At 36.1% G+C, this 27,737-nt stretch overlaps 1 protein-coding gene across 15 annotated transcripts in view; it reads left to right on the forward strand.

The window, feature by feature from the left end:
* Positions 1 to 27,737, forward strand: part of STAU2 (staufen double-stranded RNA binding protein 2) — a 318,701-nt gene that overhangs the window by 38,300 nt on the left and 252,664 nt on the right. For 13 of the 15 annotated variants that reach the window (XM_059901309.1, XM_059901320.1, XM_059901308.1 and 10 more), the window contains 2 exons: positions 4,553 to 4,712; positions 13,165 to 13,300. In XM_059901309.1, coding sequence (XP_059757292.1) covers positions 4,553 to 4,712; positions 13,165 to 13,300 — 296 coding nt within the window. Of the gene's footprint in view, positions 1 to 4,552; positions 4,713 to 4,784; positions 4,850 to 13,164; positions 13,301 to 27,737 lie in introns of those variants that run through there. The other 2 variants (XM_059901322.1, XM_059901321.1) reach the window with 2 other exon arrangements.

A 27,737-nucleotide genomic window follows, 5' to 3' on the forward strand; every position in this document is an offset into this window, starting at 1 on the left:
AGTTTTTGTAAATTGGCATTATTTCTTTCTTAAATGTATGGTAGAATTTATCATCAAAACCATCTGGGCCTGGGGTTTTCTTTGTGGAAAGATTTTAAATTACAGATTGAATTTCCTTAACATGTATAATGCTGTTCAGGTTACCTGTTTCTTCTTGAATGAGCTTTAGTAACTGTGGCTTTTAAGAACTTATGTTGTTGAGTTTATTGGCATAAAGCTGTTAAAAAAAATATTCCCTTGTTTCTTTTTAATATTTTAAGAATCTGTAGTGATGTCACCTCTCTCATTCCTGATACTGGTAATTTGTGGCTTCTCTTTTTTTCATGATTAGTCTGCACAGAGGTTTACAAATTTTATTGATCTTTGCGAAGTACCAGCTTTTGGTTTTATTGATTTTTTTTCTCTATTATTTTTCTATATTTATTTTCTTATGTTTGCTTTTACGTTTATTATGTTTTTTCCTATTTACCTCAGGTTCGATTTACTCTTTTTCTGGTTTCTTTAGATTAAAGCTGAAGTTAACTTACTTGAGACCTTACTTCTTCTCTAGTGTAGGCATTTAGTGCTAGAAATTTCCCTTTAGTACTGTTTTAGCAGTCTCATCTTTTGAAACATAGAGTTTTCATTTTCATTCAGTTTAAAATACTTTCTATTTTCCCCTTGGTTTCTTCTTTTACCCATAGGTTATTTAGAAATGTGTTATGTAGCTTCGAAATATTTGGAGATTTTCCAGAGATCTTTCTGTTATTATTTTCTAATTTAATTCCATTGTGGTCGGAGAGCATACTGTTCATCACTTGACTCCTTAGAATTTGTTGTGACTTGTTTTATGGTCCAGAATATTGTCTGTCTTGGTAAATTTTTTGTGAGAAATTGAGAACAAATGTATATTTGCTCTTCTTGGGTAGAGTGTTTTAAAAACATTGCCATCAGGTTATGTTGGTTGATAGTGTTGTTCAGGTCTACTATATTCCTCCTGTTGCCTGCTTGGTCATTGTTATATCAATTATTGGGAGAGAGGTATTGAATCTCTGACTTTAATTGTGGATTCTTTATTTCTCTTTGCAGTTCTGTTAGTTTTTGCTTCATGTATTTTGAAACTCTGTTATAAGTCACCCAAGTGTTTAAGATTGTTAATCCTCTTATTGATTAACTGGCCCCTTTATCATTATGAAATGACCTTTGTTATCACTGGTAGTAGTCTTTGCTCTGGAATCTACTTTGTCTGATATTTATATAACCATTCTGACCTTTCATTGCTTTATGTTATCATGATATAGTTTTTTCTATCCCATTGCTTTTTTTTTTTTTTTTTTTAAATCATCACCTTTTTTGACCAGGATTCTTTCTTTCTTAATTTATTTATTTATGGCTGTGTTGGGTCTTCGCTTCTGTGCGAGGGCTTTCTCCAGCTGCGGCAAGCGGGGGCCACTCTTCATCGCGGTGCGCGGGCCTCTCATCATCGCGGCCTCTCTTGTTGCGGAGCACAGGCTCCAGACGCGCAGGCTCAGCAATCGTGGCTCACGGGCCCAGCTGCTCCGCGGCATGTGGGATCCTCCCAGACCAGGGCTCGAACCCGTGTCCCCTGCATTGGCAGGCAGATTCTCAACCACTGCGCCACCAGGGAAGCCCTATCCCATTGCTTTTAAACCATGTGTCTTTATAGTTGAAGGTAGCATACAGTTGGATTTTGTTTTTTTATCCAGTTTGACAATCTCTACATTTCAAATGGGGGCATCTACACAATTTTGTTTTAATTTTCACAACCATTCTCTGTGTTCTTATTACCCCACTTTCACTAAAGAAGTAAGAAAACAGAGGGAAAGAATTAACTTCCCTAATGTTACACATAGTAAATGGTGGATTGTGACTTCAGCTCATAAACGGTATGTCCCAGGAGTCCTACTCAAAATTATAAAATTTTTATTGTAGTGGGACTCTTTTTTTTCTCTCCAGTTTTATTGAGATATAATTGACATAAAATGTTGTACTAGTTTTAGGTGTACAATGTAGTGGGATTCTTAAGAGGTTTCAGAAAAGCAGAGGATAGACTTGGATACATTTGCATTTTATAGAATATTCATGTTGGTGATGGCGCGGTTTGTGGGATCTTAGTTCCCCAACCAGGGATCAAACCCAGGTCTCAGCAGTGAAAGTGCGGAGTACTAACCCACTGGACCACCAGGGAATTCCCAAGAAGGATAGTTTGAATGGGAAAGTCTTATGTTAAAGGAGTGATATTAGGATGGTCTTGTAGTAATTTAGGAGAGGGATACATTGATACTCTTCACTAAGACATTGGCAAACATTACAAAGAAAGGGCAGATCTGAAAAATATTTTTGAAGTTGAATCAGCTGGATGCAGGGGGAGAATGCAGAGAGAAATGGAGCAGACAAGGAAGACCATTCAAAGGTGTCTGGCCAGTAAGACTGGGAAAGTGATGACATCTGGAAGATTAGGAGGCAGGAAATCTGAGTTTATAGGGGCTTTAGACTAAGGTGGTGACAACATAAATAGCAAGGAACAGTTCTGAGGTGTTGTTAAATAAGTCTTAGGAAAGCAAGGATAAACAAAGAAGCTATTGAGGTTTTGAACCTGAATTAATGGAAGAATAATGGATGGAACATTCTGGAGCATGAACTGATTTTGAGGAGAATGGGAGAGATAATGTATTCTTTGTGGCAGAGTTCTTTGTTATATACTGTAATTTGAAAGCCAAAAGACCTAGTCATTGAAAAATCATTTTAAAATCGGGTAAATGAATTAAAGATATGTTTTTGGTAAAAATTTTAAACTGAATCAGAATAAAAGAAAAATTATTCACTTTTAATAGATATGTACATATTTTGAATTTCAAATGATTATAAATATTTTCAACTCTGTATTTTGAAAAATTGAAAACCTACAGGAAAAATTGAAAGAGCAGTATAATGGATCTTTCAGATTTACTAATCATTAAGTTATTTACTGCATTGCTACATTTACTTTTCTTGCTCCTTCCGTATAAATACATACTTTTTCCTTGAACAATTTGAAAATAAATTTCAACCATCATGACATTTTACCCTTAAATACTTGTATATCTATCTTGTAAGACCAAAGACATTCTTCTTCATAACCATAGTACTATAATCACTCAAGAAATTTAAACTTGACTGAGTTTGTTTAGTACATTATAGTCTATAGTCAAATTTCCCTGGTTGTTCTCTAAATGCCCTTTATACTTTTCTTCCCAGTACGAACCCAGTCAGGGATCATACATTGTACTTTATTACACCCTATCATGTCTCTTCAGCATCCTTTAATCTAGGACAGCCCCCTTGCATTCTTTTGTTTGGTTTTTTCTTTCATAATATTGACAGTTTTGAAGAGTTTAGGTCAGTTGTCTTATAGAATATACCATAACCCAGATCTGCCTGATTTTTTCCCTATGATTAGATTCAGGGTAAACATTTTTAGCCAAGAATGCTACATACTTCTCATTGCATCATATCAGGAGGCACATGATGTCCCTTTGAATGATTATTGATGATGCTAACTTTAATCACTCTGTTGTTAAAGGTATTTTCTACCTGATTTCTTTCCTGCAAAGACATTTATTTCTTCATAATTCATAAGTATTTTGAGGTTCATACTTTGTATTCCTACAAAGTAGTAAGCTGTCTGTGGAGTAAAACAGCGGATTGTATGTGTATCCTGTAACTGATCCTAAATTTTAAAGGTGAACAATAGGTTTTTGGATGCATATGGAAATCTGGTGTAAATGGAACGTTAGGATGTGCAAGGGGAGGGGTGGGTGTGAAATGAAGATGGACAGGTGGCTCCTTTGTGCCATGTTACAAGGGGAACAATCGAAGGTTTTTAACCTGGTGGTGTTTGGAGTGATGCAATTGGATTTGAGTTTTCAAAAGATAGTTCGATTTAGCAGCAGTCAGTTGGGAGATTATTATATCTAAGCTAAGATGATGAAAGACTGTATCTAGTGCAGCAGTGTCACTGGCAGAGAGAGGAAGGAGATTTGAGAAATATTCATGAGGTTAAAATTGACTGAATTTGGTGACTGGTTAAAGGTTGGTTGTGGAGGATTGAGAGTTCCTTGGTGACAGAATATTTAATTGGATTTCCTGACTCACTGACTAGATTGTGCTACGTATAAAGTTTAAGGAATTAGATTTTGTAAAAGTTACAGAGACAGGACCTTTTGGATTCTCGTATAGTTTCTCTTACTCTTTGTTCTTATTCTGCTTTTTTGAGGACTATTTGACTGACATTAACAGTATGATTCCATTTAGGGAAGCGATTTCTTCTTGATATATTCTACCCAACATGTACGCTTAGAGCTGCCGTTAAGCCTTCGGATAGAACCGAATTTGGCACAATCTCTTAAAATTCGTTCACTAGTTAGAATAAGATTTTTGTTGCAAATGATCTGTAAGCTCAACTCTAGCTCTAAAATTTTGATTCTGTGGTGTATCTATTTTTCTCTCAGACAGCACACTTTATTTTCTGAAAAATTTCAATGTTTTCTTTGTCTCTGTATGTTTTTCCAAGATGTTCTCAGTGCAGCTGAGTCTTGGGGAGCAGACATGGGAATCCGAAGGGAGCAGTATAAAGAAGGCCCAGCAAGCTGTCGCTAACAAAGCTTTGACTGAATCTACGCTTCCCAAACCAGTTCAGAAGCCACCCAAAAGCAGTGTTAACAATAACCCAGGTATGGCCCTGACTTGTTTCCTCCTGTTGTCATCTTCTGCATGTGCTGTTCTCTGTGTTTTCCTTCATACAGGCCCATTGCATAGTCAACAGGTACTGACAGCACAGATGGTAAAGACAGCCGAATAATAACTGAAGGTGAGAGAATGGAGACGGTAATTGTAATTATTTTAAAAATTTGCTTTAGTGGATACTCTAAAGGTGCATTATTTACTTTTTATGTGTGATAAAAAGACATTTGGATACAAAGAACAGAAAATAGGACTGAGTTTTTTTTCCTAAAGCAAAGATAGAAATGATCAATTTCTCTTTCTAAATATATAATATATAATTTAATAATTAAAAATAGTTATTCTTTATTTTAGTTTAATAGAAAATTATAAAATTAGCCCTAAGCATCTTATTATTTTATTTGTTCATGTAGGAATGGTTGCCATTTACATTTAGAACATTCATATGGAGTTTAAGAAACCCACAAATCCAAAAAACCCACCTGTGTGTAATATACTACTAAGTAAATGAGTGTTCTAATTTTAAGCTCCTAAGAATAATTTTAAAAAGTTGTTCTAATTGCATGCATTACCAAAAACATTATACGTCCAGTTGCCTATTGGGAAGCGCAAACCTGTATCAGACACAGTGCATGAATTGGTAGCCTCAAATTAATAAAGTTCCATAAGTTTAGTGCCAGCCCTGTGTCCATTCACTCATCTGTTAACCTATTAATGCAAGTGGTTACCTTCTGACCGATACTACTTTAGGTGGAGTACTTTTGTGATGGAGTGAACAAAGACATTTTGCCTGCCAGCAGTGACTCGGTAGTCTGTTGAATTACAGCTCACATGCTTCTGCTCACAGTCAGGTCGGACACTTCTTTCCCATGTGGCACGTGTTAGGCAGACAGTCTCCTCTTGCAAGGACTGCTTTTTCCAGAACTCCATGACTTTCCTAGTAGTAGTCCTTTTGCATCTGTTCAGCTGATTCCAGTATTTATTAAGTATGGGTAAATAAGCCAAAATATTACGATAATAAAGAAAAAACACCAATTCAGCTTGAAGCTGGTAAGAGGCTATCTACTTTTTTAACTTTTAAAACTCTCTTCAAATTACTGGTTGATCATTAGCACCACACCACCACCTCTATTTATTAAGCATTTGTTTTAATATATCTAAGAGTTATAAACCATTGTCCTTTGCTGTGAGGATTTTAGTCATTTACATAAAACATGTAACTCAGTGGTAAAGATTAAGTACCAAGTGAGTAATAATAGGCAGCAGTATTATAAGTAATGATAAACATGGACTGAAGTAGATGAGGTGAGATACAGGTCATGAATAGAGAGTAGGCAGGTATAGAGGAGAGAAAAGAATATTCCAGGCTGAGGAATACGATGAGGAAGTGCATTGGAACAGGAATCTGGATGATGGGTTTTGCAAAAAAAATTTTTTTTGTAGACGGTTTTTAATTAGAGCAGGTAAGTGGCTAGTAAGAGACAAGACTAGAGATGTAGTTAGAAAGTAGATTGTGATGGACTTGACTGCAGCTTTAGGAGATAAATTTTATCCATAGTTTGGATTAATTTTCACGAGCAGGTGGATGATGTGTTTAAAAGAGCAGTTTAGGAAGTTGAGTTTGACATGTGAATGGGAGGTGGAAAATACCAAAAGCAAAATCAGTTAGGAAACCACTGCCATAGTTTACGGGTGAAGAAAGAAAAGAAACACATGTGCAGGGAATGCTGTTGCCCCCTCCTCTGCTGGAATATTGGCATGGCAGTTGGAATGGACAGAAGGACAAGTGTTACTGACCCACCGGTGGAAGCCATGCTTGTGGACCAGCCCCCCAGGGCAGATGCTGTGAAGCGAGAGCAGTTGTGTGCTGAGCTTTGGGTCAGGTCCACTTCCAAGGGTTGTAGCCGGAGGTAAACTAGCAAAGGAGTTAGAGGAAGGAAACAGGAGAGAGTCTGGCTCACTGGCCTTTCAGACCAGTGGAGATAAGAGTTTCCACCATGGAATGCTGCAGTGAGCTGACAGAATGAGTAGATTTTGGGGGGTAAATTTTAATTTTATTTCTTTTTATTTTTTTGTATGACATTGTACACGTTTATTCATTGTTGAGGTAAATTTTTAAAATAAAATATAATATTATGTTCTGGCAGGTGCACAAATTATGGTTTTTGAGCCTTGATGGCGTTTTACACTGTGAACACTTTGCAGGCTTTACCAGTGCCTCAGAAGCCTCCCTCATGCCCTCTTTTGGTGGTTAAACATCTCCTAAGGAACCACTCTTCTTCTCTCTGTCATCCTAGATTTGTTGTGCCTGCTTGTTGGAATCATGCATCATACTTTTTTGTGATAGCTTGTTTTTCTCAATGTCATGTTTGTGGGATTCATTGTGTTGTGTGTTAACAGTCTAGTATTTCTTTGCTATGTAGTATCCCACTGCAGGGATATACCACAATTTACTTATTCATTATACTAATGGTGGACATTTGGGTTGCTTCTAGTTTGGGGCTGTTAGAAGTAAGATTGCTATGAACATTCTTGTATGTATACATTTTTGTTGGCGATGTAGCTAGGATTGGAATTGTTGGGTCGTAGGTTATGCATGTTTTCAGTGTTAATACATAATGTCAGATTTATCACATTTCCCTAGCAGTATATGAGAGCTTTCCACATCCTTGTCAATATAGGGTATCTTAAAATTTCTACCTATTCTTCTGGGGATATAGTAGTATTTCATTGTGGTTTTAATTTGCATTTCCCTAATAATTAAAGTGATCACCTTTTCATATGCCTGTTGGCATTAGGGTGTTCTCTGCTGTTGATATATTTTTCCTGTTAAGAAACTGCCTTGTCAGTTTTTAAATTTTTTCAATTTTTTATTGACTTATAGGGTTCTTACATATTCTGGTTTAATATACTTTGTCAGATATGTGTATGGCAAATATCTCCATATTCCTAATGGTGCATTTTGATGAACATAAATTTTTATATTAATGAAGTCTAATTTATTAGTCTTTTCCCTTATGGTTAGTGCTTTTTAAAAATTGAAGTCTAATTGACACATAGCATTATATTAGTTTCAGGTGTACAACATAATGATTTGATATTTGTATATGTTGTGCAATCACCACAATATCTCATTAACATCTGTCACCATACATAGTTATAAAATATTTTCTTTCTCGTGATGAGAACGCTTTAGATATACTCTCTTAGCAACTTTCAAATATAAAATACAGTATGATTAACTATATCACCATGCTGTATATTATATCCCCATGATTTGTTTATTTTATAACTGGAAGTTTGTACCTTTTGACCCCCTTTACCTATTACACTTCCCCCCACTTCCCACCTCTGGCAGCCACCAATCTCTTCTCTGTATCTATGAGTTCTGTTTTTTTGTGTTTTCTTTTTTTTAGATTCCACATACAAGTGAGGTCATATGGTATTTGTCATTCTCTGTCTGACTTATTTCATTTAGCATAATGCCTTCAAGAGCCATCCATGTTGTCACAAATGGCAAAATTTTTTTTTTTATTGCTGTATAATAGTCTATTGTATATGTGTATCATCACCTCTTCTTTATCCATTCATCCATCAGTGGACACTTAGCTTGCTTCCATGAGCATGAGGGTGCATATATATCTTTTCAAGTTAGTGTTTTTGTTTTTTCAGGATAAATGCCCAGAAGTGGAATTGCTGGAATGGTGGTGCTTTTTTTGTGCTATTTAAGACATCTTTATCTCCCACAAAATTGTGACGATAACCTCATATTATTTTTAGAAGTTTTATTATTTTATCTTTTAAATTTAGATCTACGGTCTATCAGGAATTGAGGTTTATGTATGAGGTGAGGTAGGAGTCAAGATTTTTTTCTTCCTTTTAATATATAGACATTCAGTTAACTTAGAACTTTTATTGAAAAGACAATCCATTCCTGTCTGCACTGCAGAGGAGGGGAGATCCAGTCCTGACTTCACAGGAAGTAGATGGGCCTTAAATAGTAGTTATGTCCCAGAGAGGAGTTAAATTTAGTACAGCATGGGTAATCTGCCAGTTAATGAGGAGGATATCATAGAACTACTTTGCTTTCTCCTTCCTCTTATTTTTTTTAACTTTTTTTAGAAATAATTTCTTATACATATAAATTTTGTAGAAAGAGTACATAGAGCTCCCAGGTACCCATCACTCAGAAATGGTTAACATTTCTGAACCTTTTGAGAATAAGTTATGGACATGGTGTCCCATTACCCATTATTTCTTAAGTACACAGACACTGTCCTATCAGGAAGTTAACATCGATCTGGTATCACCGTGTAATCCGCAGACTCCAGTCACACTTCACTGATGGTCCCAGTTATGTCCTTTGTAAGACCAGCATCTAATCAGGGTCATGGGCTTACTGTTTCTCTTCCTTCCACTTCAGTCTGAAACAGTTCCTCAGTCTTTCTTGTTTTTTATGACCTTGACATTTCTACACATCATTTGTAGAATGCCCCTCACTGGAGTTTGTCTGGTGTTTCCTCATGATTTATGCATTTTTAGCATGAATATCACAGAAGTGACCTGGGCTCATATCAGTGTTTCATATCAGGAGACACACGATACTGATTTGTCCCATTAGTGATGTCTTTTGTTTCTTGGTGGAGAGTATGTCTGCCAGGCTTCTGTATTGTAAAGTTAATTAATTTTAAGTATGTTTTATTATTAAATAGTATAATTAAGAAATATTTTTTAAAATAAATTTATTTATTGTTTATTTTTGGCCGTGCTGGGTCTTTGTTGCTGCGCACGGGCTTTCTCTAGTTGCGGTGAGCGGGGGCTACTCTTCGTTGCGGTGCACGGGCTTCTTATTGCGGTGGCTTCTCTTGTTGCGGAGCATGGGCTCTAGGCGCACGGGCTCAGTAGTTGTGGCTCGCGGGCTCTAGAGCGCAGGCTCAGTAGTTGTGGCGAATGGGCTTAGTTGCTCTGAGGCATGTGGGATCTTCCCGGACCAGGGCTTGAACCCGTGTCCCCTGCATTGGCAGGCAGATTCTTAACCACTGTGCCACCAGAGAAGTCCCGAACAATTATTTTCTGAGGAGGTACTTTGAGACTATATAAACATTCTGTTCCTTATCCAACTTTCTTTCACCTACATGAAAGACTGATAATTGATGATTCTTGTCTGAATCCATGACTACTCTGAAGGTTGCCAAAGGGTGATTTTTAATTCCGTATTCTTTTTCGATTTATTAGTTGGCACTCTACCCAAGAGCTTTCTTGTCCCTGTCATTTTTTTTGTTTGTTTATTTATATCACTATAGACTCTTGGATTTCTGTTATACCTACAGGTTTAGGATCTACAATTGTCATTATTTATTTTGATGCTCAAATTGTCCCAGATTTGGCCAGAGGTATGACCCCTTCAAGTTGACTCCTGTGTCCTTCAGATAATTTCCTCATCATTCTTTGGGCATTTCTTTCTGGCACGATAAGATGTTCCTAGGTCATCTTGTGTTTTCCCTGCCGTGGCTCCAATCATTTCTCCAAGAGCCCTGATTTATTGATTAATCAATTCATTCTTTCAACAAATATTTGTTGAGTGACTACTATGTTCCAGGGACTTTTCTAACTTCCTAAAAAGTTGTTTCTTTAAGTGTTAGTAATACGTTGCTCCTTGAAAACTAGTTGTGGCATCTTTTTTTAATCTGTCACATGATAGGAATCCACAATTGTTGTTATATACGTTTGTATATCTAATTAATTAGTCTTTTTTTTATCATTGGTAAATGTAGAAATTTCCTTTAATGTATCTAAAAACCACTAAAAACTGATTATGTGTTTACAGTGTCAACTCTATGGCCATAAAATACATGAGGATTCCTATGTAATGATTATCTTTATGCAACCTGGGTCTAACTGTCGCATGTTGAAAACAATGGTACTTAGCATTTCCTAGAGACAGCTCATAGTTTGAAGTTATTCTTTAAATGTTTTCTGTGAGAGCATTACTATGTAAGTAACGAGAGGTATGCACATGTGGAGATGTCAGTCTCATTCTGTAGCAGACAGATGGAGTACTTCGCTCAAAGGAGTTGAAACCTTTTCTTGTGGTTTGTGCTTTTCTGCTTCTCTTCTACTCTCCTTCACAACACCAGTTTCTGGCATTTCTATGAAGAAAATGTACTGTAGCCTTACTTTCAAATGAGGAATTTGTATGAGATTATTTCTTTCTTTAAATAATATGAATACAGTACTTTTACCTAGTTTAAAATGCAATTTTGGTGGTGTGGGTGGCAGACATAGTATATCCTACCAGTACATTAAAATCATCTCACTGGTCATTTTCAAACACATTAGTTTCCTGTTTATTGCCATACTTAAAGGATGAGGTCTTTCAAGTTTTTTTTTTTCTTTTCTAGTTTTCCCATTTGAACTTTATGCTATTTGTGTCTGTATGATAGTTGCAAAGTAGAATTCGTAATGGCATAAATTGTACAACTGATTAATCTGTTAATTATTAAACTGAAATCTTTATGGAATAAGAAAAATTTAAACTTCTAAAGGCGTAGATGGCTCTTTGGTGTTAAAAATTATCTTTGGAGAACTGTTAGGCAGTTTTAACTTTATTGTTAAACATGAACCTACCCTCTGACCTAGCAATTCCACTGCTAGGTGTATACCCAAGAGAAAAGAGTGTATATGTCTGCTGAGAGACTTAACTGAAGAGTGTTCGAGGTGGCTTGATACTTAATAGCCTCAAACTGAAAACAACCCAGATGTCCCATCAACAGCAGATTAGATAAACTGAGTGGAATGCTTTTCAGTGGTAAAGTTTGAAAGTGATATTCAACAAAGCATTATGTTGAGTGAAAGAAGCAAGACAAACTAATACATATTTAGATTTGAAGAATAGGCAAAGCTAATCTATGATGACAGAAGTCAGAATGGATAACATGGGGAGGTGGGTATTGACTGGGTATTTGTGGGTGATGGAAATGTTCAGCTCTTGATCTGAATGGTGGTGGTTGTATGAGTGTTACCTGTATAATAACTCATGGAGCTGTATGCTTAAGGTTTGTGCATTTTACTTATCCCTCGGTAAAATGCTATAAGAAACAAAGAAAAATCCCTTTGTGCTTGACTTACTCTTCCTCTGCCCTGAGTATATGTGTTAAATTTGGCGTTTGGACTAATTCAACTTACTATTTAACATGTTAGCTTTTCTTTGCTGTTTTTCTTATCCTTATCTTTTTCTTTTCTGCTTTCTCCTTTGTCCTCCCGCCTCCTTTATTTTTTCCTTTTTCTTGACCTTGGTTTAGTTCCTGTTCTTATTATGCTCTTCAGTGGTTTCATGTGAATTCTTTAGAAATGAGACATAAAATGAGCAGCTTATGACTCGTGACGGCTTGCTTATGACCTAGCAGCCAGTTGTGCATTTGTGTCAGGCTCCACCACCCCTCAGCTAGTACTTTGTGCCCCAGTTTCTCTGCTGCAGTAAGTGGATCCATTTTTGTTCATGATGAAGGGAAGTCTTAAATGTATGGTGCAAAAGGCATAATTCAAATGAAATAATACAGAATTTACATTAGAAATAAATTTTACTCCTATAAAAGCTTTAGATTCATTTTTGTCATTTGTCATTTGGAACATATATATGTATATTTACTGAATAACCTTTTTTGACACTTAAAATAACTTGACATAATAACTGTACATTGTGTGTTATATTTTATGGGATTTTTCAAACTTTTACAAAAGTAGAAAAAATAAGCTATTGAACATCCCTGTACTTGTTTTCAGGCACAACAGTTACTCACACATCCCATCTTGTTTCCCATCTCTCTGTCCTCTGAATTATTTTGAAACAAATCTCAGATATATCACTTCATCCATAAATGCTTCAGCATGTATCTTTTAAGATTATCCACAGAAAGCATTACTTGTATTTACTATTTTGTCCTGTTGTTGGTTATAGAAAAAACTCAAAATTTATTTTCATTAGATAAGTCCAAGAGTTACTGATGACCCTGTACATATTGCTAATTCTAGTTGCTTGATAACCAAAATATAACTTAAAATATTCACAGATGATAATGCTTTTAATGATTAAGTAGTTGTAAGCTTTCTGGAGTAAGTAACTTTGAAATTCAGTAGTTGCTTTATAATATCCAAACGAAGCCATCTATGAATCTTCTGTTTTCCTTGTTTTGAAACAGTGGGACTATAAAGTTGAATTTTTGGTCATTAATGTACAGAAAATGTTACAACAACCCCAAAGAGATTTCACTAGAAACGCTTTTCCTGTTTATGTAGCTTTCTTATGCACCCCCTTAGAAAATCAGGCAGAAGGGCCTCCACTGCCACCTTCTTCCATGGTAATTATATGTAAAATAAATATGGACTGCATGATTTATTATGGAAATATTTCACTTGTGTGCCTTTAATATTTCTTTTAAACAGGTAGTATAACACCAACTGTGGAACTGAATGGGCTTGCTATGAAAAGGGGAGAGCCTGCCATCTACAGGCCGTTAGATCCAAAGCCTTTCCCAAATTATAGAGCTAATTACAACTTTCGGGGCATGTACAATCAGAGGTTTGTATGTCTTCTTTGGTTTTGTTCTTATTTATTATTTTACGCATATTGTGAAAGTTTCTGAAACTCAAAAGGTATTTTTGTTGTAAAGAAAATTCACTTGGGGCATTTTGCATGGAATTTAGATATATCAAGCTTATCAGGAATACTTAAAGTAATAAATAAAGAAAATTAACTTTTTCAGGAGCCGGTTGTTGCTGAGTCATGAGAGCCCTGTGTTTGCTGCACGCAGGACCATGTTTTAAAATCATTCCACAGTGTGGTGTGGGCTTTCCAGTTATCTTGCTCATTTAGTCACCAAGCAGATGCTTAGCTTAATTAGTGCTTTTCTTTATTTGTCCACATACATTGCAAATATGACTGTTTATAACTTATAGGAAAGTTGTTAGAAGGATTTACTAAGTATTTCTGCACATTGAATAATTTTGTGATAGTTATAAGTGTAACAGAATTTTCTTTTGCAAGCATGGCAGAATTCTTTTAAAAAGTTCAGGGTTTTTTTTCCTGATCATTTATAAAAGTCATGTAACTCATTGTTGAGAATGTGGAAAATGCAGAAAGTTAAAAATACAAATAATTTGCAATCCCAGAACTAAACACCTTTAATATTTTGTTGTACTTTACATTCTTTGCATATAAATATATTTAACCAAATTGAAATTATCCTTTATATGCAATTTCTGTATTACTTTATGGAGGTATAATATATGAACAGTAAAATGCACAGATCTTAAATGTACATCTTGATGACTTTATTTTATTATTTTATTTATGTATATATGTATTTATAGTTTATTTGATGACTTTTTTACATATTTATATCCTCGTGTGATCACCACCCCATCAAACTCCAGAACATTTGCATCACCCTGAGAGTTTCCTCACACTTATTTGCACTTGATACACCTCCTCCCAGAAGTAACCGCTGTTCTATCACCATAGGTTAGTTTTGCCTGCCCTTGAACTTCTATAAATAGACTCATACAGTATTTATTCTTTTGTGTCTGGCTTTTTTCACTTCATATAATGGTTTTCTTGTTTTGTTTGTTTTTGTTTTTTGATTTTTTGAGATTCATCCATGTTGCTTGTACCTGGGTTCTGCCAGTTTTTATTGCTGAATAATGTTTCTTTGTATGAATATATCATCATTTCTTCATTTTGAATATGTAGTATTGTGCCCTCTTTTCACTTAATACAGATATCATTTTTCATATCTTTAAGTAGCCTTTGAAAAATATTTTTGATGGTTATATAATGCTTCATATGGCTAGGGTATACTTTACCAGTATTTAAACAGGTATAAACAATGAATACTTGATAAGTATATAAAAAAAATACCTGTTTTTGATCGTCTAGATTGTTCCTCCCCTTTTTTTGACAATTATAAATAATGTTGCAGTAAAAATTCTTTATATACAAGTTTTTGTTCACATCACTGATTATTTCCTTAAGATATATTACTATAAGGGGAATATTGGGTTAAAAAGAGTAATGTTTTGATATTACCCAATTACATTAAAGCTTATACTAATTTCTTATAGTATGTTTTGTACTATTCTGGCAACATTGAGTTTAAAACACATCGTCTTGTTTGATAGTTAAAAAGTGGTATGTTTAAATTTTTTTGGTTTTATTGATAACTTATGAGGCTCAGCAGTTTTTCAAATATATTAGTTACTTGTCCATTTTGATTTGTCTATTTTAATTTGCTAATTTTTATTGCATTGCTTGATCAGTCTTCAAATGTTTATGTGTTGAGGGTATTAGCATTAAGTCTATTCTATTTGTTTGATTTTCCTGCTTTTAAAAAATTGGCTTTTAGTTTTGTGTTTGTTTTTAACGTACTACAGTTTTAAATGTTATATGGTCTAATCTATTAAATTTTTTGGTGTGATTTCTCCCACTGCTTCTACGCCTAAGCAGTTCTTTCTCATGTGTGATCAGATATTTGCTGATGCTTAAAAAAATTTTCTTTTTAATTGAGGCATAATTGACATATAACATTGTGTAAGTTTAAGGTATACAATATATTGATTTGATGCATTTATATCACAGTAGGATTGCCATTGTAGTGTTAGCTGATAACCTCTATCCAGTCACACATCATTTCTTTTAGTGTTGGGATGCTGATGCTTTTAAAATCATTTTGTATATTTACCAACCAATTATTACAGTTCAGATATGAGGAGAAGTTACTTGTCGAATCAACAGACAATCTAATACTTTTTGGAGTCTTGCTTGGTAGTGGAAAAATTGCCATTTAAGATCTAGTCCTATTCAAATTGTAAAAGGTTTGTTTAAATATTGTTCCAGTTCTCTAAGAAAAACTTCTGCCTCTCCCGCCTTCCTCCCCAATGTGTCTGGGGGGAATTTTCTGTATTGTCCTGGTGGGAAGGGAGGGTGCGGGCTCCTCTGGTCTTTGTGGTAATGTCTCTTGTCCACCAGGTAGCTGATAGCTCTCTTGCCTGCCCTGCTGAAACCTGCAGTTGGTGACTTGCAGTCCATCTTTTCCCCCCGGTAACGCTGTCAGAGAGTATTTACCATCTTTACTCCCTTGCTGTCTTGACCTAAACTCTTACCTCTCCTCGGCTCCTTTGGATGTTGTTCCATTCTCATCCTCTTCTGTCTAACTCTGGAACATCCACTGGCAGGCTTACCAGCTATCAACTTGGTGTCCACCCTGCATGGGAGGCAAGAGGGACACACTGTTTCTCTTAGAATTGCTTTACTTCTCTTTTTTCTGTTACATAACCACTGTCTTTCTCATCAGTCTGAGGTTACCTAATATAAATAAAACTGTTTGCCTACTTGAGTACAACAGATAGGTTTGATCACCTGAGATAGGAACACCTTGTCTGTTTTATACTTGAAAGATATTTTACTTTTAATGTACTATAATGAAGAGTCATGAGGATATTATATTTAAATACTTATTGTATTTTGATATCTGTAGTCCGTTATTTGAAGTAAAGTTTTGATTAGTGAACTTATTATTTTTAAATGAAAGAAATCTAGTGCTAAAACAATGAAAAATCAGACAGTGATCTCTGTCCTGGGTAAGGTGACAATTTTGATGAAAACCTAAAGGAAAAGAGGGAATAAGCAGTGTGGATGTCGTGAGAGAGGGGAGAACCTTCAGGCAGAAGAGACAGCAGCGCAAAGCCCCTGAAGTAGGCGTGTGCCTGGCACGTTGATGCCGCCACCAGGACGCCAGTGTGGCTGGAACAGAGTGGACCTGGGGGAGAGGAGTTGGGATGTGAGAATGTGACAGGGGTCTGGTGGTTTGGTTTGATTTTTTTTTTTTTTTTTTTTTTTCTGTTTTAGATTTTCTGTTAAGATTGTTGTCATTTTTCCTTTGTTGGCAATTTCTAGTTTCAGGATCTGATTCCATGGATGTCATGAGGGCTGCAAGAATTTTTTAATGACTTCTCTAGAGGGTTGTACCTTAGGCCATTCCCATTTAATGGATCAAGTGGACCTTTTCTTCAGATTTTTGGAGGGTCTTTAGAATTTTCTGTAGATCACAAAGGGTAAAAAGAAAATAAGGAAGTACTGGTAAGCTGCCAAACCATGTTTCAACTTAAAAGCTCTCTGCTCACAAAAGGTCAAACCTACCCATTACTCATTAGGCTGTTAAAATTATGGTTTCACATATGACCTTAATTTGCAGGTGGCAACACCTGAATGCCTTACAGGGAATTTGGAGCCAAAGGTCAGAGGAGACGCTCTTCTTGTCAGACTCCAAATGAATCAGTAGCTTCTAAATAAGGCAGAGACTGAAAGGTTAAGAAGTCTAGGAAACAAGTATCACTTAGAGGGATTTTTGAAAAGGTCTTTTCATTTTCCATTTAAAATAATATCAATTAATTAGATATTACCCATGCTGTCTTTTAATCTGTTCTTTTCTGATGAGGTTTCTCCACTTGAACTTATTCAAAGGCCTAAGGAGGAACTCATAAAAAGATCTCCCTCCACCCCATTTTGTGATGGCTGGAGAAAAAAGATTTATCCATGAGCAAAAACTCTGTGGATACAACTCGGATTCTAAAATACCTGTTTCTCCCTTTGCTGCACCCAAGATGTTTGAAAATGAATACGTCCAGAAATCTTTTTCTTTCTCATTTGGGGCACTGTTCACTAATGACAGAGTACAAGATGTAAAGGTTGGAGAACAATTTTATGCTTTTGTTCTCCCATCTTTGTTATAAAAACTTACATACCTTATCTCAAGGAGTAGAATGGCTGAAATCAGGCCTCCGACAAATAATTTATCAATTTTTTGTATTCACAGATTAAAAAAGCATTCTTGCTTGGCTAATGGCCAGAAAGCCCTCCGATCTACAGATGCAGATTGCCAAAGGGCCACAACTCAAACTATATTATATGAGAATGGGAATTTCCGCTGTATGTAACTGGAAGGTCTCTTGGGGAAGTCTTCAGGCATGGTTGATGCAGAGCTTTAGTGTTGTTTTTCCTCATTTTCCGTTTCTCTCTTTCTAGCTCTTGTCTCATTTTTCCTGTGCTTGCCTTTATTTTCAAAGATACTCTCTTCCATTTGCTGTACCGTATATGCTACATCGTCCTTAGACTTGTAGTACTAGAGGAGGAACACATTTTTGATTTTGTTTTTGGATAGTTCTTAGAAAAGTTCTGAGTAGCCTGCTCATCCCAGAATTTGGGGATCCCAGAATTCATTCAGACCAGATTTGGGATGAGGGGATACTTTAATTGGCTAAGCTTGGGTTTGTGCCCAGCCTGGAGAAACAGGGTTTAGTCCCATCCAAACTGCTCTGCATAGCACAATTATTTTATAGGGTGGTTCCCTAAAGGCAAAGATTCAGAGGGAAAATCACTTCCATTACAGTCAGAACATTTGGTTCAAATCCTGGTTCTGATGCTTTCGGTTATGTGATCTCGGACAAGACCCTGGACCTCCCTTAGTTTCCTCATTCCCTAACTAGAGATAATAATACCAAATGAAAGGGCTTTAGCAAGATTGCACTCATTCAGCAAACATTTACCTAATGCCTACTCTTTGCCATGTGTTGTGTTAGAGTAGATACTTTGATGAAAGACAATCTGATAGACTCTAGTCTGCTAGAAGAGGAAGACAATGAAAAGAAACTAACACAGTGATAGATGTGTCCATTGAATGCTATGGAAACATTGAGAACAAGCACAGCACTCAGTTTGGGGAATTAAAGAAGCCTCCCAGAAGGAATTGACACCTGAACTGAATCTTCAAGGTTAACGAGGCATAAGCCAGGTAAAGAAGGTAAGAAAAAGCAATCTAGATTTTGTGAACAATGGCAGGGAATCCTGAGAAGTTTAGTTCATTCCTGGACTTGCAGGCAGTTTGGTTTGAGTGGAATGAAAAGGCTGAAGTTCAGGCAGGTCGATAATGTGGATGTCCTCAAGTGACATGCCAAGAGGTTTAGATTTTATCCTGAAGGTGATTGGGAGCCTTCGAAGGATTTTAAGCTGAGGGATAAAATAATTGTATATCTGTTTTAGGAATATTGCTTTCACAGTATGTGGAAAATCATTTGGATAGGCTTAAAGTTCAAGGGAGAAAGATGTATTACAAGGATGCTGTAATTCAGGCTTAATGTGATGAGAGCCTGGAATAGTGGGGATGGAGAGGAGGGGACAGTGTCTAGATATTTAGGAGGTAGACTTGGGGATTGATTTAAAAAAATTTTTTTATAGTTAATTTTTATTGGAGTATAGTTGATTTATAATGTTATGTTTCTGCTGTACAGCAAAGTAAATCAGTTATACATATACATATATACACTCTTTTTTAGATTCTGTTCCCATATACGTCATTACAGTGTATTGAGTAGAGTTCCCTGTGCTATTGTTATCTATTTTATATATAGTAGTGTGTATGTGTCAATCCCAATCTCCCAGTTTATCCCTCACGCCCCCCCCCCCTTCCCCTTGGTAACCATAAATTTCTGTGACTCTTCTGTTTTTTTTTTTTTTTAATTTTTATTTATTTATTTATTTATTTATTTATGGCTGTGTTGGGTCTTCGTTTCTGTGCGAGGGCTTTCTCTAGTTGTGGCAAGTGGGGGCCACTCTTCATTGCGGTGCGCGGGCCTCTCACTATCGCGGCCTCTCGTTGCGGAGCACAAGCTCCAGACGCGCAGGCTCAGTAATTGTGGCTCATGGGCCTAGTTGCTCCGTGGCATGTGGGATCTTCCCAGACCAGGGCTCGAACCTGTGTCCCCTGCATTGGCAGGCAGATTCTCAACCACTGCGCCACCAGGGAAGCCCTGACTCTTCTGTTTTGTAAATAGGTTCATTTGTAGGCATTGGTTGATAGAGGGTATTAAGGATGACTTTCACATATCTGGGTCACTGGTAATAGTGTTCACAATGAGAGGAGTTGGAGTAGATCTCTGGAAAGATGAGGGATTTGGTTTTGACTGTGTTGAGTTTAAATTGCCTGTGAGATATTTAGGAGGAGTCCATTTTATCATTCTTTAAAGCCTCACTGAAGGGCATTCGAAGATCATCTTTGGCTTTGAGGGTTTCTTGGAGGTACTTATGGGAGGAGGAACTTTAGGGTCTAGAGCTTTCAGAACAGGGATTTGTAATGTATCTTGGAGAAAATGGCATTGTTTAGGATACAACCTAAGTTTGAGTGACACATCTATTCTTCATTCATCTAGTATTTATACTTCTTTCCCAAAAGGATTTGGTTATATTAGATGCCATCATTCAATCTGGAACAATTTCATGGCATGCACCCATGCCAAGTGCCCCTTGTCTTCAGGTATGGTTGGTGTGTTTTATGTCAAAACAATATTTGGTTGCCTTTGGCTAATGTGTCCAGTTCCTGGTCCAGTCACTTGTAGCTAGGTTAGTAAAGTAGTTTTCTCTTACCATGTGTAGTATGAGTCATAGCAAGTTCAATAAGGAAAGCATTTGAACTGTTTTGCCAAAAAGTTACTTGTTCTTATAGGCAGATCCAGGTACCTACTTGAGGCGTCATAGTCTCTTCCCCCCACACCCAATTCCCCTGGTTAATAAATAAGCCTATGAGACTTGGAACTTGATGGACAGCTATGGCTATTAGTAGAAATTTGATAGGTGAAAAGTTTTCTGAAGTATCTGAACTGATTTTATTGCAATATGTTAATTATCAGTAAAACTAGAAATAGTCAAGATTTTAATTTATGAAATAGCTTATTATATTTCAAAGTTTATGTTGTATAGGCTGATGACTAGCTGCTAATTATCATGATGTTGGTGTGCCATTTGTTTTGAGCTTCTTCAAACTATCAATCTAAGTGTTCTTCACCAGTTTGTAATGCCCTTTCAAAAGCATGTTGGAAACAGTTGAGAAACTTTGAATATATTTGTAGCAATATCAAGTATAGAGCTACAATTTTGCTTTCTGCCACAAGATGGTGCTTGTGTACTGTTAAAACAGCATACAGACTGCGCATGTTCACTGGTTAGTACTCCAAGGTCTGTGTTTAATTGATTAGTGAGAGGTTAAATCATATGAAATCACCAGTATTTGACCTTTCTTTGACCTGTAAATATTCCAGTTTCACGTGGTTCAACCTAATAGGAAAAATTCAGCCAAGTACACAACTCTAAAGCCTCTTGGATAAGTGAAATAAATATGAAGGGGTGAAAATCAGGAATCCATTCTATATATAATTTTACCTTCTGTGTATTACATTCTTGGTTTGGGGAATAAATTCTTTCTCTTTAATCATATGCTTTATTCATGGAATGTATGTCGGAACTTTTCAAAATGATACTTTTTTTTTTAAATAAATTTATTTATTTTATCTATTCATTCTTGGCTGCACTGGGTCTTCACCAGTGCTCGCGGGCCCTCTCTAGCTGCAGCAAGTGGGGGCCACTCTTCGTTGCGGTGCGCGGGCCTCCCATTGTGGTGGCCCCTCTCACTGCGGAGCACAGGCTCCAGGCATGCAGGCCTCCGCAGTTGTGGCACGTGGGCTCAGTAGTTGTGGCTCGCAGGCTCCAGAGCGCAGGCTCAGCAGCTGTGGCACACGGGCCCAGCTGCTCCACGGCATGTGGGATCCTCCCAGACCAGGGCTCGAACCCACGTCCCCTGCATTGGCAGGCAGGCTCCCAATCACTGCGCCACCAGGGAAGTCCAAAATGATACTTCTTTTAAAAACGATATTTCTTCATGAGGATATCACTATATAGAATAGATGTAGAACTGAAAGACTACAAGATAAAACTTTTAATATTTCCTCATATTTTTACATAGAATTATATTAATTAAATTAAGAATGTTTTTCATTTGGGGGAAATAAGTCTAAACCCATAATAGAGAAACATTAAAATATATTGTCTTTTAAAACTCTCATAAGCCAGAGAAGAGAATTTGAATAGGTTACCAAATCAAAGATGAGGGAGAATGAACTGGAATTCAATGAAGCCAGGAATCAGAGAGCCAGGGAGATGATTTCAAGGTAAAGGAAGGATTATTCTGGGTCAGAAGCTCTTGTCTTAGGCAGGCTGTGTTTAAAATTAAGAATAGGAACTAGTAACTGAAAGAAAAAAAAAAAAAAGGAACTAGTGGGCATTGTAACCCTTTAAAACAAAATTCACTGCTTGGTTAGACCAGGTGTGACACTCTTCGTTTTATGAAATAGAAATACAGCTTTTTTCTTTGAAGTATACTATGAAGAGGGTCCCCCAACATATGTTTCCCCCAAATATTAGATAAAAATCAAATTATTAAAGAAAACATTTTGGAGGCTTATGTTTCTGGCTGTGATGAAATAACTAGGACTAGATTTACCTTCTCACCATAAACATCTAGAAAAATTGGGTAAGGTTTTTACATTATACATGAACTGATACAATGTGATGTGAAGAGAAGTTGTGGTAAGTTAAAGATGTATACTGATGCATAGCAAAAAAAAAAAAGAATAGCTAAGAATACAATAGTGGAGATAAAATGGAATCATAAAAAACTTGTAATCTAAAAGAAGGCAGAGAGAGGTAGAAAAAAGGAGTAATGAACACATGGGATAAATAGAAAACAAAGACTAATGTGATAGATTTAAACCCTGTTATGTTGATAACTATGTTAAATGTAAATGGTCTAAAACACTATAGTTAAAAGGTAGAGAATGTCAGACTATATAAGAGAGCAGGAGAGGCAACTATATGATAAGTAAAGAAATTCACCTTAAATATAAAGACACAGATTGGCTAAAAGGGTGGAAAATGATATTCTTTGCAAACGTTAATCATAATAAAGCTGGAGTGGCTATATTTATATCAAAATAGACTTCAGAACAAGAAATATTATCAGGGATAAAATTACCAATGATAAAAGGGTAAAATCATCAAGAAGGCCTAACTGTTCTAAATATACATGCACCTAGTAACAAGCTTAGAATAAGTAAACAGAAAAGCAGTAAGGCTGCTGCTATGGACTGAATTGGTACCCCCAAAATTCATATGTTGAATCCCTATCCCCCAATGCAATGGTATTTGGAGATAGTATTTTTTTTAATTTAATTAATTAATTAGTTAATTTATTTGGTTGTGCTGGGTCTTAGTTGTAGCAGACGGGCTCCTTAGTTGTGGCATGCAGACTCTTAGTTGCGGCATGCATGTGGGATCTAGTTCCCTGGCCAGGGATCGAACCTGGGCCCCCTGCATTGGGAGTGCGGCGTCTTAACCACTGCGCCACCGGAGGCGTCCCTGGAGATAGGATCTTTGGGAAGTAATTCGGCTTAGATAGATTGTGAGGGTTGGGCCCTCAATGTGGAATTAGTGCCCTTATAAGAACAGACACCAGATAGCTAGCTCTCTATTCTGCTCCTCCCCTCTCCCCTTACGTGAGGACATAAGAAGTTGGATGTCTACAAGACAGGAAGAGAGCTCTTTCATCAGAAACTGACCATGCTAGCACCTAGATCTTGGACGTCTAGCCTCCACAACTGTGAGAAATTTAATTTCTGTTTAAGCCTCACAGTCTATGGTAATCTGTTATGACAGCTCAAGCTAAGACATTGATAGAATTCAGTAACACTGTCATCCAGTGTTATGAAGCTCTCCATTCAATAACAGCAGAATATGCATTCTTTTCAAGTGCATGTGGAACATTCAGCAAGACAGGTGATATGCTGTGCTGTGAGACAATTTTCAATAAATTTAAGAGAATTGAAATAATATAAACTGCGTCATCTGACCACAGAGGGATTAAGTTAGAAATAAATATCATAAAAATATCTGGTAAGTTCTACAAATATTTGGAAATTTATCAAGACATTTCTAAATAATGCATGGGTCAAAGGAGAAATCACAAAGAATATTAGAAAAATATTTTGATCTAAATGAAGGTGAAAATGAAACATTGAAATATGTGGGTGCAGTGAAAGTAGTGGTAGGAGGGGAATGTATGTTTTTAAATGCTTACGTGAGAAAAAAAAGATCCAAAATTAATGCTTTAGGCCTCTACCTTAAGAAGCCAGAAGAAGAAAAGCACATTAAAAATCAAAATACAAAGAAGGAAATGATAAAGATAGGAGCAGAAACCAATGAAATTGGAAGTGGACAAACAATTGAAAAAATCAGTGAAATCAATGAAATCAAAAGCTGCTTCTGGGAAAAGATTTATAAAATTGATAAGTTTCTAGCTAGACTGACAAAAGAGAGAAGGTGAAGATATATTTATTACCAACATCGGAATAAAAGAAGGACTTCTACTAACATTAAAAAAATTATAAGGGAACTTTATGAATGACTTTGTTTATAAATTTGATAACTTAGATCATTGATTGGCAAACTGACCTGCAGGCTCATTGCCTGCAGTTTTATTGGAACATAGCCATGTCCACTTACTTATTTATTTATTTATTGGCTGCACAGCTTGCAGGATTTCAGTTCCCTGACCAGGGATTGAACCCAGGACCACGGCAGTGAAAGCCCAGAATCCTAACCATTAGGCCACCAGGGCACTCTCAGTTCCCAACTCATTTTATGAGGCCAGCATTATCTTGTACCAAAACCAGACAAAAAACTTAAAAGAAAACTTTTGATCAGTATCCATCATCATCATAGATATAAAAACCCTTAACAAAATATTAGCAATTTAAATTCAGCAAAATTTAAATAATTTAATACACATGATTAAATGGAATTTATCTTAGGAAAGCATTAACCATATTAATAGAATAAAGGAGATAAACCATATGAGCATCTTATTAGACACAGAAGAAGCATTTGTTGAAAGTCAGCACTCATTCTTGATACAGACTCATCACACTAGGAATGTAAGAGAACTTGCTTAATCTGATAAAGGACTTCCCTAAACAACTTCTAGCTAACATGTTTTTTAGTGAGAGACTGAGCACTTATAAGACGAGAACAAGGCAATGATGTACACCATTATCACTTCTATTCGACATTGTACTTGAGTTCTAGCAAGTGCAGGAAGAAGAGGAAATAAATGGGGGAAAATATTGGAAAAAGTAGAAATAAAACTGTCTTTATTTGCGAGTAACATGATCCTGTATGTAGAAAATTATAAGAAATCACAACTAAAAAGTTACTGAAATAGATGAGTTGAGCAAGATCACAGGTTGCAAAGTCAGTATACAAAAAATCAACAGTATTTCTATTTAATAGTAGTGAACAACCGGAAAATTTAAAAAGCATAAAAGCATATACTCACTGTTAAATATAACAAAGTATGTGCATAACCTGTAAACTGAAAGCAAGAAAATATTGGTCAGACAAATTAAAGAACACTTGATATTATTAAAATGCCAGTTTTCCTAAAGTTAGCATGAAGATACAATGCAATCTCAATGAAAATCCTAGCAGGGTTTTTTTTTTTTTTTGGTAAAATTGATAAAATAAAATTAACATTGTGTGGAGATGCGAAGGTTCTGCAGTAGCCAAAACAGTTTTGAAAAGGATGAGCAAATTTGGAGAGCTCACACTACCTGACTTCAAGATTTGCTATAAAGCTACAGTAAGTAAGACAGTGGAATATTGGCATGGGGAATGATATACCCTCATACCTAGGTATTCACGGAGGGATTAGTTCCAGAACCTCACTCCCAACCCCTGCAGACATCATAATCTGACATTGCTCAAGTCCCTTATGCAAAATGGTTTAGTATTTGCATATAATCTATGCACATTCTCTGGTATACTTTAAATCATCTCTAGATTACTTATAATACCTAATACAATGTAAGTGCTATAAAACAGTTGGCAGGGCATGTGGCAAATTCAAGTTTTACTTTTTGGAACTTTCTGGAATTTTTATTTTCTGACTATTTTCTACCCACGGTTGGTTGAATCCATGGATGCGTAACCCACAGATATGGATGGCCAACTATATAGATCATTGGAACAGAATAGAACAGAGGTTGGCAAACTATGGCCTATGGACCAAATCTGGCCTGCTTGTTTTTGTATGGCCTGCAAGCTAAGAATGTTTTTTACATTTTAAAATGGTTGAGGGAAAAATCAAAGAATGAAATTTCATAACATATAAAATTTAGATGAAATTGAAATTTTTATCTGTCAGTGAAATTTTATTGGAACACAGCCGTGATCATTTGTTTATGTTTTGTCTGTAGCTGCTGTCGTGCTACAGCAGCAGAGTTTGAGTAGGTTTGACAGAAAATTTATGGCTTGCAGAGACCAAAATATTTACCATCTAGCCCTTTACAGAAGAAGTTTGCTGATCCCTGGAATATAGAGTCAAGAAATAAAAAACCCACATATGGTCACTTTGTTTTTTTCAAAATTAATTTCAACAAAGGTGTTAATAGGCAAAGGCTACTCTTTTCAACAACAGTGGTAAAACAGTTGCATACCCAGATGGGAAGAAATGATCCTCAATACTTACCTCACACCACAGACAAAAATTAATTAGAAATGGATCATAGATCTACATTTAAAAAGTTGTAAACTTTCTAGAAGAAAATTTTTTGTTACTTTGGATATAGGCAAAGATTTCTTAGAACACAGAGAGCACAGATCATAGAAGAAAAAGTTGAGAACTTGAACTTCATCAAAATTTAAAACTTCTAGTACCCAAAAGTCACTTTTAAAAGTGAAAAAGCAGGACATATACTGGAAGAAAACATTTGCAATACTTACGTTGACAGAGGATTTGCATCCAGGACGATATAAATGAACACTTACAACTCAGTAAGACAAGTATGAACGAAATATTTGACTAGACACTTCAATGAAGAAGAGATAAGAATGGCTAATAAGCACATGAAAACATGCTTGAAATCATTAGTTATCAGGGAAATGTGGCTTAAAACCATAGCTAAAATTTAAGAAGACTGGTAATACCAAGTGACAGGGTGGGGCTACTGGAACTCTCGTATATTACTGCTGGGAATATTAATGGTACGATCATGCTGTCATGGTTTGTCACTCTCTAGTTAAACATACACTTAACATGCCACCCAGCAATTCCACTCCTGGTATTTACCTAAGAGAAATGAAAATATGTGGCTATTCAAAGACTTGTACTTGAGTGTTTGTAGCATTTTTCTTTGTAATAGCCCTGAACTGGTCATATCCACCACCAGGTAAATGGTTAAACAAATTGTATCATAACTATGCCCTGGAATACTACTCAGTAGTAACACTTCTGATCCAAGCCACAGTAGGGATGAATCCCCAAAACATTATGCTGGACAAAAGAAGCCAGACACATAGGGTATATACTATAAGATTCTATTTTTGTGACATTTTAGAACAGACGAAACTAATCCATTGTGACAGAAAGGTGGGGATTTCTTCTATAAGATATCAACACTTTCTTCTGGGTGATGGAAATGTTCTATATCTTGATTTTGGTGATTGTTATATGGGTGTATGTCAGAACTCATTAATTATGAGCTGAAAGTAGTCCCATTTCATTATATGTAAAATTTATCTCAATAAAGTTGACTTAAAAATACATTTTGTAATCCGCAATTTTCTTCGAAGCTAAAAATATTTATCAGAAAGCACCTCATTTTTGCCTCTGAAGCATTTGGCTAAAACCATCGTAAATGTCTTACCAGGGGCTAAAATAATATGTACCTCATAGAGTGTTTGAGGATAAGATACGTCTGTAAATTGCTTAGCTTCTGCCTTTCCTCAGTAAACATTATTTAATTGTTAGCCGTTATTATACTGTAGGTAAAACAGTCTAGTTGCAAGTGCAGCCTCTGGAGTTGAAATGGTAGCTGTGTGGATTTGAGCAGGTTACTCAAGCATTCTGATTCTGAGTTAACTCACCTGTAAGTTGGAGAAAATAAATTATGCTTCCTCATAGTGTAGTTTTCAGGATAAAATGTAACAACAATTCCATGACTACACATGGCCCATTGCCATAATGTTTTTAGTTCCTTAAAAATAATTTAAATAACATTGTATTTGTACCAGGACATTATTT

Source organism: Balaenoptera ricei, chromosome 17, assembly GCF_028023285.1.
Source record: "Balaenoptera ricei isolate mBalRic1 chromosome 17, mBalRic1.hap2, whole genome shotgun sequence".
NCBI classification, from domain to species: Eukaryota; Metazoa; Chordata; class Mammalia; order Artiodactyla; family Balaenopteridae; genus Balaenoptera; species Balaenoptera ricei.